Here is a 17,125-nt window from a genome sequence, read left to right on the forward strand (position 1 = left end):
TGTTTAACTTCAGTAGAGAAAACTTAGTGGAATTGAAAAGTATTCTTTTCCTCTTTTTAATATAGGTAAGCCACCAAGAGATTTTTAAAGTAAGAGTACATTTTATGAAAGGTAATAAGTTGTCCAAGAACTGTCTTAAATCCACAGAGACATTAAAAACAGAAGATCTGTGCTTCCAAGATTTCCATAGCAGACCATAAGTATTCTGTATGCTTTGGCACCAGAACCCCGGGAACTGAGTATTTATCTGCACATTTCAACTCAGGCCTCCCGGAATGCTTGCCCATGGAATTGGCAGAGGGTGGGCATTCAGAATTCAGGGCAGTCAAGTTTGCTCAGCACACAGCTGTATTTGAAGCCCGGCTCTCTGCCATTAGTCCAGGGAACTTGCACAAAACACGAGCAATTTAAATGTCAATGTTGTGATCTTACCCTGCTGTGTATCTTTGTATCTTTTTCCATACCTGAAGAAATCACTAGGTGGATAACGCAAGGGAGCCCATTATCCTGTACATGGTGGAAAAAAGCAAAAATTCAGCAACTTCTCTTTCAGATCTTGGACTCTGAGAAAGAACAGCACGCTTTCTTCAGCAGGAAGAAGATACTCAATACTGCCATTTAAAAACAGCCAGCCAGAAGAGTCTGTTATTTCTTTAAAAACTGTTCTGAAAGTGACATTTTACCATAATAAAACTGGTTACATTTGTATTTGGTTCTTTAAGAAGTATATGTGTACTTGTTTGTCTCTCTCACTTGTCTCACACACCTCTTGTCCCAGGTGTAAGTTCCTGCTCCATCCAGAAAGAGCAGGACACATGAAATGCTGCTGAGGCTACCTGGGGCTGCTATGAGACATGGAAACTCAGCCGTTGGAAACGGGCCGTATTTGTCACTATACCAGTTGCTCTTAGCAAATTGCTGATATAGTGGACTAGATCTGTTGTTATAACCATTACATGGTTACGCCACAAGCTAGTTACTTTGCCATATGGATCCGCAGATGAGCATGAAATGGGTCAGACAAACACAGAGGACTATGTGATTTTTCTGTGGCTCTTGAGGGTAACATGCTGCTTCTAAAAACGGCTCTTGTTCTGGCTATGTGGAACATTTCCAGCCTGAATGGTAAAAGCAGCTATTACATTAATCTTATTTAATAGGTCTGAGTTCACTTAATAGGAAGGGATGAGACTGAACAGCCTAACTCCTAACCCCACTGTGTATTAATGCACTTGGTTCTGTTTGTTACATAAACAGTTTTACTCAGAAACAAAAGCCTTTCAGAGGCTAAGAATAGATATTTGGGGTTTTGTCAAGTAGGTTCTAAAACAGCTGCATAGAGAGACACCTGGGTGTCTCAGTTGGTTAAGCATCTGACTCGTGGTTTTGGCTCAGGTCTATGGTCTCAGGGTTGTGGGATCAAGCCTCGCACTGGGCTCTGAGCTCAGTGAAGTCTGCTTGAGGATTCTCTCTCCCTCTGCCCTCCCCCCACTTGTATGCTGTCTCTCTCTCAAATAACTAAAAATCTTTAAAAATTTGATTTAAAAACTTTTGTGTGCTGCCTTATTTACACAAGTTGGAAGGATTATACCAAGAGCTAACTATAGACAAGAAATAGATTTGCTTATTTCCAAATTATGGCAACATTAACATTGGCAGGTATTTATACAAGAAGAGAGAGAACCGAAACATTTTGAAATTGCTGATTAAAACTCAGTTTCTGACAGTAATTTTGGACTCAAAACCAAAGCAACACATTCATCACCTCTCTTATTATAAGATGATTATTTCTTTCCAGACTCTTCTGTCTGGATCTCATCACCCATACTGAAAACTGATGTGCTGCGACTTCTTGGTATTACACCTTTGTCTCAATTCAAATCTTGTTTCAAATTCTAAAGTCTTGGGACACGTCTGCATCCTGAGAGGGTACTTGATGTGTCCTCAGCTTGAAGTCTCTAAACTTTACATTTCTGACAGGTTTCAAGAAAACCTTATACTTACCTGAAAGTTCTCCCTTGTAGCCCAATGGGATGGTGAGTTTCATTCATCCCGGTTTCTCTTTTTTAATGAGTCCATTCCTAGGACTCCATGTTCTTCCTCACACTACTTTCCTCCCCCTCTAACACTCATGCGGTAGCTGATGCCACATCTTCAATAGTATCAGAATAACGACAAGATGGCAATATAACTGCGCCTAAGGCCATGCACTCAATCCTGGAGCCAATTATTTGCCTGTGATGGCGATCAATAGCCTTCTATTTATTTTACTTTGAAAACGTATTTAAAAATATCTTTGAAAGAGACATAAGGGTGGATATGAAAAGCCATTCTAAGTAACTTTATCTCTAAGCTTTGATTACTAAATTTGTTTCTCAAAGATGGAGAAGGAGGAATGTGAATGAACCGAACTGAAAATCTTACCCAAATAACATGATCAATCCTCCCTAGGAGATGAGAATATCAATCAGCGGATACAATTTTTATAGAGTGGATGTGATTAGGTCAGATTTTCAGGGTAACTTTGCATATAAAAAACAGAATCTAAGATCTTAATAAAGTTAAGCTATAGGAGATCTCTCACTGCTCTTGTTCTCTCAGGCCTCTTAGAGAAGGAAATCAGAAAAAAACGTACTTTCTCCGCGCTCCGTTTCATCTCCGTGCCCTCCTCTCTTCCACTTTCCACCTTCAAAGTGACAACAACCGTCTAAATCCCAAACCACTGTCTAGTTTTCTGGCTAAAATGCTCTGGGAAAAAACACAATGATGAGTGTGCCCTGATGCCTCCCAGGTCCTGTGGACAGCTACAAACAGAGGACAGCTGAAGTCTAGCCTCGGTCACTTCTCCTGGTGCTGGTGAGAAAATCTGAAGTCAAGTTCCCAGACGATTTTATCTCTATCACACCATATCAGTGGGGACGGAAGTGGTTGGAGATGCTCCAAATGACCTTGTTTTTCAAATTAGATGCTAGCTTGTTTTGTTTTGCTTTGAAACCAGCCACAGAAGAAAGACAGAGAAGGATGCTCTGGGAGTATCCTTTCTGGATATCTTCTGGAGTAAAGAAATACTTAAAATGAAGTTCAGGGTGAACGTTAAAATGGGAGTATAGGAATCTGGGTTCAAGTCTTGTTGGACCTCAATCTCTTCATCTATAAAATGAAGTAGTAGAAATAGATGATCTCTAAGAGGGGTTGGTAATGTATTGGAAGAGATCCTGAATGGTTTCGGGTCCACCAAACCATTAAATCATATGTAAAACTAAGTGTGTGTGTGTGTGTGTGTGTTCGTTGAATGCACCTGGACCTGCCAATCTATTAAGAACCATTAAGCTGATTTCAAACTATAAAGTTCACCTAAGTGATTTTTTTAAATTTTTTATTTCTTTTCAGCGTAACAGTATTCATTGTTTTTGCACCACACCCAGTGCTCCATGCAATCTGTGCCCTCTCTAGTACCCACCACCTGGTTAAGTGATTTTTTTTTTTAATTGAAGTTACCTCATTTGGCTTTCTGAGATAATAAAATCATAACTTTTTCAATGGTACTCTAATGAAAATAAGAAATGGATATATCCTTACCAGCACATACTCTTTAATGCCTGCACATTTAAAAAATTAATCTAGACATTGACTGTGAAGTAATTTAAACAATAAAATCATCTGCTATAATTTTTTATAGATTCTGGATAGTTTAAAATTTAAAAACTACAGGACTTATCATTAAAATTGATTAATGATCTTAAAGCCCCAGGTTTGTGTGTGCATGAAAACCTAAAGCATTCTGTGTTTTTGAAAATAACTAAACATAATTTTTTTTCTTATAAGTTTGAAGTTCTCAGTTATAGTTTATGCATCCATTCTTAAGAAAATCTGAAATGGCCTTTAAGAGTAAGTTGGTTTGCAATAATAAATAAGACCAAAAAAAATTATTTCCTTTAGGAAAGTGACCCACAAGTGACTCTGCCCCCCTGCCAAGAATTAGTGATTTATATCCTGGTAAGTATTTTGGAATCTGGGCAATTCTACTCCTTATCTGTTTCAACTATGAGAACTTTATTTCTCTGGTCTTCAGTTTCTTTTGCACCTAAAAAATAAAGATTGTGACCTTGAACTAAATGTCTTCAAAGATTTTCTTTACTCCATAATGCTGTGGCTATCCTTGGGATACTAAACGCTCTGTTCTCAAAACAGTTGTCCGAGGATTTTAACAAACAAAAGGTGGTGCTTCCATATTAGCAACTTTCTGTTTCTTTGTTAATTAAGAACAAGTTTCTTTTTCTTGTCTCCAGTTCACCTGAGTGCTCCTAAAATCTAACACATTAGTAAATGAGATCTTTAATAGGTGTTTCCCTTTCTTTATGAGGGACAGAAGTCTCACAGTATTTAATTTTCCTGTAAGTTCTAAAAGGCAAATTTCACTGGGACCATGAAAGAATTCTCAAATTTATCCAGACTACGTAGAAACCACCATCACAGCGGGCTGAAAGGGTAAGAGCTTGGTTAAATTGACTTGGCTGGGTTCCCAGGGGTCCATAGGCATTAAGCAATATCTGAGAGTAAGTCCATCGTCTTCAGAAGCTGCAATAACTCTTTGATCCTCTGTCGTTCCATTTAGCACACTGCTCTTTAAAAACATATTTGCGAGTAACAGGAGAAAGTCAGTTCTCCTTTCAAATGCACCCTGTTTATAGCTTAGGATGTACCATCTCTGGAATGCTGTCAATTTTAAGCTCTCCTTCCAGGTTGATTGGCTACATGGCCACTGGGCACGTGTCTCCCCCCCGCCCCCCCTTTTTAACATTCTTTCGGGTACTGTTACTGTTTTATATGGATGTGGTCAATTTTCTTTTGATATCATAACCCAGAGGAGTTGGATGATGGATTTTTAGGGGACATGTTTTATCCTCAGGTGATCAGAGGACCTTTCAAAATGACCACCATGTACACTACCTCAGCCATAGTGATCCTCCCCACCAGAGGAATGCCACTGACACATGCCTGCCACGTGGAGGCGGGTGCCAGTACGTGGGGGACAGTGGAGAGGTCAAGAGGTTGCATCTGTCCCTACTTGTAGTTACAGGAGCACTTTATAATTTCAGAATCATAGGATTCTACAAAAGACTATGTCTTATAATAATAGCAAGTATCTTCTAATGTCATCTTACCCAAATCTGTCACCACCCAATTTATAGATGGGCAAGAGGGACAGTGGGAGTTAACAGATCTGCTGAAGTTATATAGCTCAAGTGACCACAAATTCTACACTCTTCTGAATCCTGATCTAATGTTATCATGACAGCTCACGTATAGAACCGTGGAGAATGAAATAATCTAAAGGTGCTCTTGGTGCCATCTTTGCTAAATGGTTTCTGTTATTATTTGTCTAAATTTTAATTATGCCGAAATTACTTTCTAAAAATTCGTGAAAAATCAAAGTATCGGACTGTTAATGTTATCAAAACAGTTGCTTCTTTTGTCTCCTTGATACCAAATAAAGTCCTAACTGGTGGTTTCTAGATTGCTTTAGATAGACATTAAAATCATTATCTTGCTAATATTCAAGCAAATGGAAAATACTTGGGATATCCCAATTTTGTACTTAAAATAGATGCTTATTTTTAAAATAAATGTAATATATTTTAGGCTGTTGAGAACAATCTGTTGAATCCTTGTTGAGCTACAGTGTTTGACTTTGTCTATTCCTTTTTTTTTTTTTTTTTGCTTATTCTTTTAAAACAAGTCTGTTGGAACTCTCAACAATCATGACACCTGGCTCCAAATCAGCGTCCGAAAGCAAACTGTATCTCTAATGCCACAGTAACTTTGAAGATACGCAGCATGTTATCTTAACTATTACAACGAAGGTTGATTCTGGTGCCAAATTATATAAGGGCGCAGTTTTTGAACAGAATAAAAATTGAATACACCGTGGTAGCTGCTTGGGAAAATGAACAGTATATAATCTAATATCTTTAATTTTATGTACATGAATATAATGTATGTCAACTTTGTACATGAGATACATACAGTATTTAAACATTTTACTCAACAGATAAGAATTTACAATAGCAATATAATTGACTAGAGGGCCGTCCACTTAATTATATACTTAGATTAGATCTGTACTTTAACAGGAAAAGAATTTAATAGTTTACAATCATAGAAACACTGACATTTAAAACAAGACTTTATAAAATAATTTATATATATCCTAGCATCTATAGAGAGGAATGATTTGCATTTGTGGATGTGTGCAATGAATGGCATATTTTAAATTTTCAGGTAATAAAATAATTTAGAAGCAGTTCATGCAGTGGTCAAAGCAAGGGATGTCAGTTCCTTCCAGATGCCCTCTCTGACAGCAACGGGCAGCAGACACACACTAGGTACCACTGAGGTACACTAGAACAAGACTCCTCAACAGATACTCCTATAAACACCAATATACACAAGTTGATATCCTTCCGTCCACAGTCCAAGGACTGGTCACCACTTCTCTCAGTCGTGGGAGTAGTCAGTTTATGCTTAAAGTGATTCCATGTCTCTCCTGCAGGTCTATGTAACAGCATCTCGCCGTACGAGGTAACTAACAGAACTTCCTGGTTTTCACGACTTTACTCTGGTACTTCACCGAGTGGCCCCCGTGTCCTATGACATACACATCCAGCAGGTAAGACTTTCCGGGCAGAAGCCCCTTAATTGTTTCCGTGGTCACTGCCTTCTGTAGGTTTTGACTGTGGAAATATTTACAGAGGACTTTTTCCGATTTCTTCCTCGTGTCTGGTCCTAGGCATTGGTTTTGCTCTCTTCTCTTCTGGTCTTCATTGTAGCTCTCGTCCACTTCCTTTTTGTAGATGCAGAACTTGTTCCTCTCCTGAGTGCCCAGCCAGGCCACGGTGGCCGAGGAGCAGGTGCGGAGCTTGTCGAAGGCTTTGATTCTCGTGTCTTCAGGAAGAGAGGGGAAGGGCTGCTTGCTCGGCCTCGTGGTGGCCAGGATCTTCAACATCGACGCCCCTTTCTTGTGTCCTTTCAGTCGGATGACATACTTCGCTTTGGGCTTTCCTCGAAGCTGAAACTGCCGGATGCCTTCCACATTCTGAGACAGGAGAAGTTTCCCATCCCTTCTCACTTGGATCTGAATAGCGTCCAGACAGGAGTGAATAAATAGAGTGACTTTTTGGTGAGAAGAGACCGGCGCAAAGCGTAAAAACTTCGCTCCCTTCCGTTTGACGAATACATCTGACACTTTCCCGTCTTTGAGCTCAACTGTCTTCTGTTTCGCTTCCTCCTTGGTCCTGGCGAAGGTGCCCACGTACGCGGTACTCGTGTTGCTGTTGCTGTTGGCCACGAAGACATCGAAGTAGTACTGCGTGTCGGGCTTCAGGTCCGAGACAGTGAAGATGTTCTTGTTCCCGATGCAGATTTTCTGAATGTCGACCTTGGGCCTCCAGTACACATGCCGCCCCAGTTTTGGGGCAGGCTTTGCTAGGAAGCTGCGTTCTTTACCCGGATTCTCTGAAGGAAACCCGAAATGGGCAAAGTCAAAGGGGCTGAAGTCCAGACCGGGTTTTGGAGCCATCATAAAAGCGTCGTCTGCACTCAGTTTGGCTTCTACCGCACAGAGACTTTTGAAATTGTGCTCCTTGTTGATGACCACACAGTACTGAATGGGTTGTTTCAGCAAGGAGGCCGTGGGGCTCGGTTTCCAGGCCAGAGTGACTGTGGTGCGTCCCAGGGAGGTCACATCCACCCTTGGATCATACGGTAATTCGGGGTAGGGCTGATCAGATTCAGGGGTTGTGGTGGCGTAGACTTTGAAATGCGTGTCTTTCTCTGTTGAAAGCAGCTCCAACTGGTATAAACCAGATGGAGAACTAGAAGAGATGAAATACTCCACATCATTGCCTTTGTAGGAGAATAATTCCGTGCCTTCCTCATGAACGATCTGCTGCCTCTGCTGCTCCAGAGGCTCCGGCTCACCTAGAAGACAGGAGAGAAACACAAGCTGCGGGTCAGGGTATGCACTGTGGCGTGCCAACCTTAGATTCTGTTTTTAAGACGATCTTCTTTTTGCGCTGTTATAAAAATAATAATGTCGGGTGTGCCTGGGTGGCTTGGTCAGTGAAGCCTCCCACTCTTGAGTTCTGCTCAGGTCATGATCTCAGGGTTGTGGGACTGAGCCCCCAGGTCAGGCTCTGTGCTCAGCAGAGTCTGCTTGGGACTCTCTCTTCCTCTCCCTTTGACCCTCTCCTGACTTGCTCTCTCTCTCTCTAAAATAAATACATCAATCAATCTTAAAAAAAAATTATGATGTTCCCAGTAGGTAATTGGGAAATAGAGGGAAAGAACAAGATAAAAAAAATCATCCATTAATTCATGATCCCAAGACAATCCTTCATTAATATTTTGATTCATTGCCACTCAGTCCTTTACATGTTTTTATGCAATTGATATTATTCTTTTTCATCGTTCTCTATAGCTTAATAACACTTATTCTCATACATATATGTTCCCAAATGAACCTCCATTTTGAATCCTGTCTTCCTCACTTAAAATTATTATTTTATAATAAATAAAATTATTATTTTGTAATGTTTTAGTTTATAAAATAAATTATTATTTTACAATAAAATTTATAATAAAATAATTTTGTAAAAAGTAGTATTTTCATAAATATATAAATAATACCGTTGGTCAATTTTTGACCATTTAAGATAGTGCCATGTATATATACATGGCACTATATATGTATATATATATGTGTGTGTGTGTGTATGTATATGTATATGTGTATATATCTATATCTGTCTTTCTATATATACACACACCCACACACATACATGTTGGCTTTTCTGAATTTAAATTTAGGCTTCAGAATTGACTGTAATTACTGAAAGTCTTAGGTCAAAGACTGTAAGCCTTTGAAAGATTAATTCCTACCATCAATCTGCTTATCAAAAGGATTTGATTGCATTTTGATTGCAATTTGATTGCATTTTGATGGCCAGCTATTTCACTAGTTTTATTCTTGTTACCAGGACTGGACAGTCTCTCATTAAAACATAGAATATGAAGTACCAGTAAGAGGACCTAATTTTCAGTGTGGAGAACATATGCCTAGGAATAATAGAAGGAAAGTATTGAAACCAAACTAATTTTTTCTATCTTTTTATTCTTAATATCAGATACCACATAGACACCAGATAAGCTTAGACACCAAGACCTGGTGAAGGATTGGGTAGCCAGTGTGGGAATGCACCCTGTTCAGCTTATTACTGCAAATTGAATGAGGGATGTAGAATTTCACAGTCCCAAACCAGTAGATGATTTCATGCCGTTATTTATTCTCTATCTCCCATGATGACATACTTTCCTAGTTACAACTCTCTGTCATCTCATCGCTATGAGCAGCACATCTAGCTTGCATCCTTTGTGTGGCACCAGTCACAAAGACTTCACCTTTATGCTGTGATGCCTTCACCCCTTGAAGGAAGCAGGTCACCCCAGAGCCTCATACGGATTCTTCTCACTTCCCTGTATCTTGGTATTTGCTTTCCACAATCTGTATCTTCCTTAAATGCCTAACATACCCCTCCTACTGACTTTCTTGTCATCCTGGCCTTTCAATGGCGCTCAAAGCCTTTTTACTCCTCTTTTCGGTGCCACCATTTACTCCCCAGAGATCTTGGCTGCATACCAGAATCACCTAGGGGGAGATTTTAATAGTCCCAATGTCCAGATCATACTCCAGGACAATTAAATAAAAACCTTTAAGGGTGGAATCCAGGCATCAGTTGTTTTAAAGCGCCCAGTGCTGATTCCAATCTTTGGGTGAGATTGCAAACCACAGCTAGAGAGGCTAGTCCAAACCTTTCCATTTTCCTCACCCCTTCAGGCTCCAAGTCTGTCTCTCTTAACTGTCAAGTGGTTTTGACAGTGTCAAGATCACGTCTTTCAGTGCCATCCCCACTGCAAAATCTCCAGCGTCTTCCCCTATGCATCCATGCTGCTTTTTCTTATAGACAGAAGGCTATGTCATGGGTCTTTTAGTTATCCATTCAGGGGTCCAGGGCCAGTCTTAACATGCTGCTTACCTGAGCCTTCCCCGCTTGTGTCCTCTGGCAGCTCTTGGAGACTCAGTTTCCATTCTAAAGGTGCATCACAGGGAGTCACTGTGACTGATAATGGAGTATTGTCTTCTTCAACCACAAAGAAATACCTGTGGGGAAGTGGACCAGTTGAGACTGAGATCATTGGTTCTAGAACTTATCAAGAGTCCCTGGAAAAATCACTGGTTTTCTTCTTATTCACTTAACAGACCTACTCTGACCCCTTATGGAAAATACCACCTTCCCCATGAAGCTCTCTTTCACACTTCATTTGTCTTCAAAGCACTTATCACTACCTGACATATTACATATTTCTTTGTTTACCTCTTTATTTTTCCATCTCCTCTAACTAGAATGAAAGATGTAATAGGGCCGGGCATTTGGTTCATTGCTGAAGACTTAGAGACTAAAGTAATTCCCAATAAATACTTGTTGAATGAATTGATGAGTAAGTTTAGACTTTAGCGTTTTGGGGAGAAGTCCTTAATTGTTCGCAGAATCTAAAACTTCCTCAGTGGTGGGGCCCCTGCCTACCTCACTGGCCTTTCATCTCCTGTGCTTGAACCACATGGGGCTCTCCTAGTTTCCTAGAATCTGCCCTGTGTTGGAACCTCTGGGATGTTGTTTCATATGCCTGAAATGCACCCCTTTGCCCTTACTCATGTCACCTCTGAATTCAGGGCTGCCTTTTCTGACTCCTAATTCTGGGTCAGGTTCTCGTGCACCCTTAGTATCTTGTACTTTTCACCTGGGGTGCTTATTGAAATTTGTGACTATATATTTGTATTATTTGATTGTCATTTTCTCAACAAAGGTCCACTTAGGGTTCATTTGCCATGTCATTGAAGTCCCAGCATTTAGTACTGATTTCTACATGTAGTAAGTACTTGGTAAATATTTTTGAATGATCAATTATGAAATTAATGAATAGAACCCAAGAATTCTAACACCAACCCTATTGTTCCAGCTCCAGGAGCCTTACACCTCAAGTCTGTTTCTACCTAAAGATACCGAATCTGAATGGCACTATCAGTATTTTCTCCACTCACCATTCAAATATAAATTAAAAGAAGGAGGGTGGGGGTCAGGCAGTAGGAAGACAAGACTCTATAAAAGTAAAAACAACTTGTTCATAAAATAATAAAGTTTGATGTCATCTAGACAAAATAACTGTCTGTACTATTTACTGGGTGGGAAGGTATAAGTATCATAAGCATCTTTCAAGACCGGTGTCAGATGGCTTAATTTTCCAATTCAATCTACTTATGGAGAGTAGAATTTTGTTCCTTTGGCCAGGCTGCGTTGGATATATTAACAATACACACACAACTGAACCCATCTCTGTTACAAAGAAATAGGTACAACAAAATATTTTGTTTGGCATCATGTAAGTAAAAAAGTGTTCAAAACTTCTAGGGTTCCGTTTTTATGTTGGTAGCAGAGCCAACTGCTGAAGCAGAAATCAATGTGTCAGTTCATCTTCTACCTTCTGTTCTCCTTTCAGACAAGGAAGTAGCTTATTTCCCAAAGTAACTGTGTTTTACTAACTTACATACAGGCCACAGGCAACCAATGACAAAACAATTCTTGCATTCCACAAGGTACTCATTATACATATAAAACAGCAGGGAGTCCCTCTAACTCAACGTTTTCATATGGAAGCACTTACGATTAGGGATAAAAGATAATCTGAATAAACTTTAACAATTTGACAAATATTTGTTGGCTACCATACCCAGAGTACGGAAGAGAACAGCAATCAGAGATAATAGGGCATGATCTATGTGCTCCAGATTATTTACTGGCTGGTGAGGCAGACAGAAATGCAATGAACAACTAAGAAAACATGGCCCCAAATTATAATGCCAAAACTGAGGGATAAAAACTCCATGAACCATTTAGCTTTTGGAATTGATGTGTAAACATAAGAATAATCAATGAAAAAAGCTATCCACTGCCGCTAAATTTTATCTGGAATTTCACCATTAGTTGTAATATCAACAATGTCTATGAGTGCCTCCCATTGCGTATTTCACTCCTAGAAATGATGTTTCTATTGTTGCTGTAACTCTCAACTCAAGGTGAGGTAACATTTCATCCCAATGTAGGTATCAAAGCCCCTGATCATTATTTGTGGGGAGAAAAAAGTCAAGAAAGAATAAACAAGTATGTATCATTTTTTAAGGTCAAAATATTTAGGACCATTATGTGAGCCCAATTTGCTGAGTAAAGGTAAATGAACTGAATATTGTTCAAAGAAATATTATCTTTTTTTTTTTTTTAATTTAAGTAGGCTCCACACCCAGCATGGAGTCCAGTACAGGGCTAGAGCTCACGACCTTGAGACCAAGACCTAAGCTGATATCAAGAGTCGGATGCTTAACCAACTGAGCCACTCAGGCACCCCAGAAATATTATCCTTATAATACAATGTAAATTCTTGAGGAATCATGTATTCATTTAATTTCATATTTTTTAGCTGCTTAAGCTCTTTTTTATTGAGATACAACTGAAATATATTAATTTCAAATGAACAAAGTTATGATTTATGTATATGCTGTGAAATGATCATCACAGTGAATCTACTTCCCCCTTGTAACCATAAAAAGTTACATAATATGCAATATAATATTGCTGACTATAGTCACCATGCTGTACATTACATCCCCTCATTTTCTTTGGATTAATACTCAGAAGTGGAATTGCTGGATCATATGATAGTTCTATTTATAGATTTTTGAGGACCTATTACTGTTTTCCATAATGGTTGTATCAATTTGCATTTCCATCAACACTGCACGAGGATTCCTGTTTCTCCACATTCTTGCCAATATTTGTTATCTCTTGTCTTTTTGGTAATAGTCATTCTGATGGGTGTGAGGTGGCATCTCATTGCGATTTTGCTTTGCATTTGCCTGATGATGAGTGATATTGAGCATCTTTTCATGTACCTCTTGGCCATATGTATGCCTTCTTTGGAAAAGGTCTATTCATATCCTCTGCCCATTTTTAAAGCAGATGAGTTGTGTTTTTAAGTTGTATACATTCTTTATATAATTTGGATTTTAACCCCTTATTAGATGTATGACTTGCAAATATCTTCTCCTATTCAGTAGGTTGCATTTTATTTTGTTAATGATTTCCTTCACTATGCAAAAGTTTCTTGGCTTGATGTAGTCCCACTTGTTTATTTTTGCTTTTGTTGCCCTTTCCTTTGGAGACCGATTCAAAACCAACCAACCAACCAACCCACTCACCCAAACCAACCGAGAAAAAAAAAAAAAAGAACCCAGAACACTGCTAAGACCAATATCAAGGAGCTTACTACCTGTGTTTGTTTAGTGGTCTCGTTTCATTCTTGGGCACATGGCTGTCCAGTTTTCCCAAGAAGATTGTTTTAAACAAACTGTCCTTCTCCCATTGTATATTCTTGACTCCTTTGTCATGAGTTAATTGACCATGTGTTCATGGTTTATTGCCAGGCTGTCTTTTCTGCTCCATGGATCCATGTATCTGCCTTTATGCCAATACCATACTGTTTTGATTCCTATACCTTTGTAGTACAGTTCGAAATCAGGAAACATAGTATCTCTAGCTTTGTCCTTCTTTCTCAAGATTGCTTTGGTTTTCAGGGATTTTGTGGGTGCAGACAAATTTTAGAATTATTTGTTCTAGTTCTGTGAAAAACGTCATTGAAGTTTTGATAGGGATTTCACGGAATCTATAGTTTGCTTTGGGTAGTATGGACATTTTGACAATATTAATTCTTCCAATTCATGAACACAAAGTATCTTTCCATTTATTTGTGTCTTCTTCACTTTCTTTCATCAATGTCAGTTTTCAGTATACAGGTCTTCTACCTCCTGGGTTAAATTTATTCCTAGGTATTCTGTTCTTTTTGATGCAACTGTAAACAGGATTGTTTTCATTAATTTCTCTTTCTGGTAGTTTATTATTGGTGTATTAAAAAAACAATAGATTTTTGTATATTGATTTCTGTATCCTGCAAATTTAATAAATTTTTTTATTAGTTACAACAGTTTTTTGGTGGGAGCTTCAGGGTTTTCTATATATAAAATCATGTTGCCTGAAAACAGTGACAGTTTTACTTCTCTCTTTCCAATCTGAACACCTTTTATATCATTTTCTTTCTAATTGGTTGGGCTAGGACTCCCAATACCATGACACTTATCAGTGGCAAGTGTGGGTATCCTTGTCCTGTCCTTGATCCTAGAGGATAAGCTTTCTTCTTTTCACCATTGAGTGTCATATTAGCTATAGGCTTGTCATATATGGCCTTTATCACATGGGGATACATTCCCTCTATACCTGCTTTGTGGAAAGTTTTTATCATAAACAGATGTTGAATTTACCAAATGCTTTTTCTGCATCTATTGAGATGATTGTGTGATTTTTATCCTTCATTTGGTTAATGTGATATCACATTTATTGATTCGTGGATATTGAATCATCCTTGCATCCCTGGAATAAATCCAAGTTGATGGTGGTGTATGATCCTTTGAATGTATTATTTGAATTTGGTCTGCTAATATTTTGTTGAGGAGTTTTGCAGCTATGCTCATTAGGGATATTGACCTGTAATTTTTGTTTGTTTGTTTGTTTGTGGTGTCCTCATATCTAGTTTCAGTGTCAGTGTAGTGTTGGGCTCATAAAATGAGGCCACAATTTTCTGAAATATTTTGAGGAGGATAGGCATTAGATCTTCTTTGAATATTTAGTAGAATTCACTAGTGAAGCCACCTGGTCCTGGACTTTTGTTTGTTGGGACTAGCAATCTTCTTGTTAGTAATTGGTCTATTCATATTTTCTATTTTCTCATGACTCAGTCTTAAGGAGTATATGTTTTTGAGGATTTATCCACTTTTTTCCTGGTTTGTCCAATTTATTGACATATAGTTCTTCCTATTAATTTCATAGTAGGTCCTTTGTATCTTTTTGGTATCAATTATAACTTACTCTCATTTATTTCTGATTTTGAGTCCTTTTTATTTTTTTCTTAGTGAGTGGAGCTAAAAGTTTATCAATTCCGTTTATCTTTTCAAAGAGGAAGCTCTTAGTTTCATTGATTTTTTTCCTATTGTCTCTTTAGTCTTTATCTTATTTATTTCCACTTTGAAGTTTATTATTTTCTTTCTCCTTTTAACTATGGGATTCACTTATTCCTATTTTCCTAGTTCCTTTAGGTATAAAATTTAAATTATTTGAGATTTTTCTGATTTCTTGAGCCAGTCCTATATCATTAAAAACTTCCCTCTTACAACTGCTTTTGCTGTGTCCCATAAATTTTGGTGTGTGACTTTCACACTTTCATTTGTCTCAAGTTTTTTTTTTTTTTTTTTTTCATTGACCTATTGGTTGTTCAGTAGCATGTTTTTAAATCTCCACATATTTGTGATTGATTTTTGGTTTCATACAATTATGTTCTAAAAGATGTTTGGTGAAATTTCAATCTTCTTAAATTTATTGAGACTTTTTTTTTTTGTCCTAACATATGATCGATCCTGGAGAATGTTCTATGTGCACTTGAGAAAAATTTATATTCTGTTGCTTATGGGTGGAATGTTCTGTATATATCTAGTAAATGGTCTAATGTTTCATTTAAGGCCATGTTTCCACATTGATATTAATATTCTGTCTGGATGAAACATCCATTGATGAATATGGGGTACTAAGTCCGCCTACTATAGTTGTATTGCTCTCAATTTCTCCCTTTAAGTCTGTTAATACTTGTTTATATGTTTAGGTGCTCCTAATCTATATTGGGTATATAAATACCTACAAATGTTAATAAAATTTAAAAAATATATTTACAAATGTTTTATCTTCTCGCTGGATTGACCCCTGAATCATTATGTAATGCCCGTCTTTGTCTTTTATTATAGTCTTTTGTTTTAAAATCTATTTTGTCTAATATAATAGCTACCCCAACTTTTTTTGGTTTCTATTTGCATGGAACATCTTTTCCTAGCCCTTTTATTTTCAATCTGTGTGAGTCCTTACATCTAAAGTGAATCTCTTGTCAGGGAGCATATGGAATTAAATCCATTCAGCCACTCGATGCCTTTTGATTGGAGAATTTAGTCCATTTATGTTTAAATTATAGGTAGGTATATACTGCTGCTGCCATTTTGTTAATCATTTTATCCTTCCATTCTGTTTTCTCTTTCTGTTGCTTTCTTCTCTTGTGGTTTGATTGCTTTCTTTAGTGTTATGTTTAGATTCCATTCTCATTATCTTTTTGTATATGCCATAGGTTTTTGCTTTGTTGTCACCATGAGACTTACAAATATAAGCCTATATGTATATATACCAGTCTATTTTAATTTGGTAACAAGTTAAGTATGAACACATTCTGAAACCTTATATTTTTACTTCCCAGTTCCACATTTATACTTCTGGTGTCACATTTTACATCATTTTGTGTATATACTCCAACTAATTGTAGTTTTAGTTATTTTTTTTTTTTTTTACTACTTTTGCCTTTTAATCTTCATGCTAACCTTATAAGTGATTAGTTCACTACCTTTAATACATATTTACCTTTACCAGGGAAATTTTTACTTTCATATGTTTTCTTGGTATTGGTTAGTCCCCCCCCTTTTCAACTTAAGACATCTTTTTAACATTTCTGACAAGGCTGGTTTAGTGGTGGTGAACTCCTTTAGTTTTTGCTTGTCTGGAAAACTCTTCATCTTTCTTTAATTCTGAAAATCTTGCTAGGTGAGTAGTCATGGTTGGAGGTTTTTTTGCTTTCAGCACTTTGAATATATCATGTCACTCTTTTCTGGCCTGCAAAATTTCTGCTGAAAAATCTGCTGATCATCTTGTGGAGGTTCCCTTATTTGTAACAAGTTTTCCTCTTGGTTATAAGATTTTCTATTTATCTTTGAATTTTGACATTTTAATGTAATATATCTTAGGGTGGATCTCTTTAGGTTCATCTTATTTTGAACTCTAGGCTTCCTGAACGAGGATATATGTTTCATCCTCCAGGT

At 37.8% G+C, this 17,125-nt stretch overlaps 1 protein-coding gene and 2 long non-coding RNA genes across 3 annotated transcripts in view; 2 read left to right on the forward strand and 1 right to left on the reverse strand.

The window, feature by feature from the left end:
• LOC116584656 overlaps positions 1-6,943 on the forward strand; it is a 22,243-nt gene extending 15,300 nt beyond the window's left edge. The window contains exons 2-3 of the long non-coding RNA XR_004283275.1: positions 6,554-6,670; positions 6,855-6,943. This is a non-coding gene — a long non-coding RNA (uncharacterized LOC116584656). The remainder of the gene's footprint in view (positions 1-6,553; positions 6,671-6,854) is intronic.
• The window catches only part of NDNF (neuron derived neurotrophic factor), a 41,105-nt gene continuing 29,701 nt past the window's right edge, over positions 5,722-17,125 (reverse strand). The window contains exons 3-4 of the mRNA XM_032333308.1: positions 10,095-10,219; positions 5,722-7,980 (exon numbers count right to left, since the gene is read on the reverse strand). Coding sequence (XP_032189199.1) covers positions 6,587-7,980; positions 10,095-10,219 — 1,519 coding nt within the window. The 3' untranslated portion in view covers positions 5,722-6,586. The remainder of the gene's footprint in view (positions 7,981-10,094; positions 10,220-17,125) is intronic.
• LOC116584657 overlaps positions 7,677-17,125 on the forward strand; it is a 27,330-nt gene continuing 17,881 nt past the window's right edge. The window contains exon 1 of the long non-coding RNA XR_004283276.1: positions 7,677-7,764. This is a non-coding gene — a long non-coding RNA (uncharacterized LOC116584657). The remainder of the gene's footprint in view (positions 7,765-17,125) is intronic.

The sequence above is a fragment of the Mustela erminea genome, chromosome 2 (genome assembly GCF_009829155.1).
Source record: "Mustela erminea isolate mMusErm1 chromosome 2, mMusErm1.Pri, whole genome shotgun sequence".
Classification (NCBI taxonomy): Eukaryota; Metazoa; Chordata; class Mammalia; order Carnivora; family Mustelidae; genus Mustela; species Mustela erminea.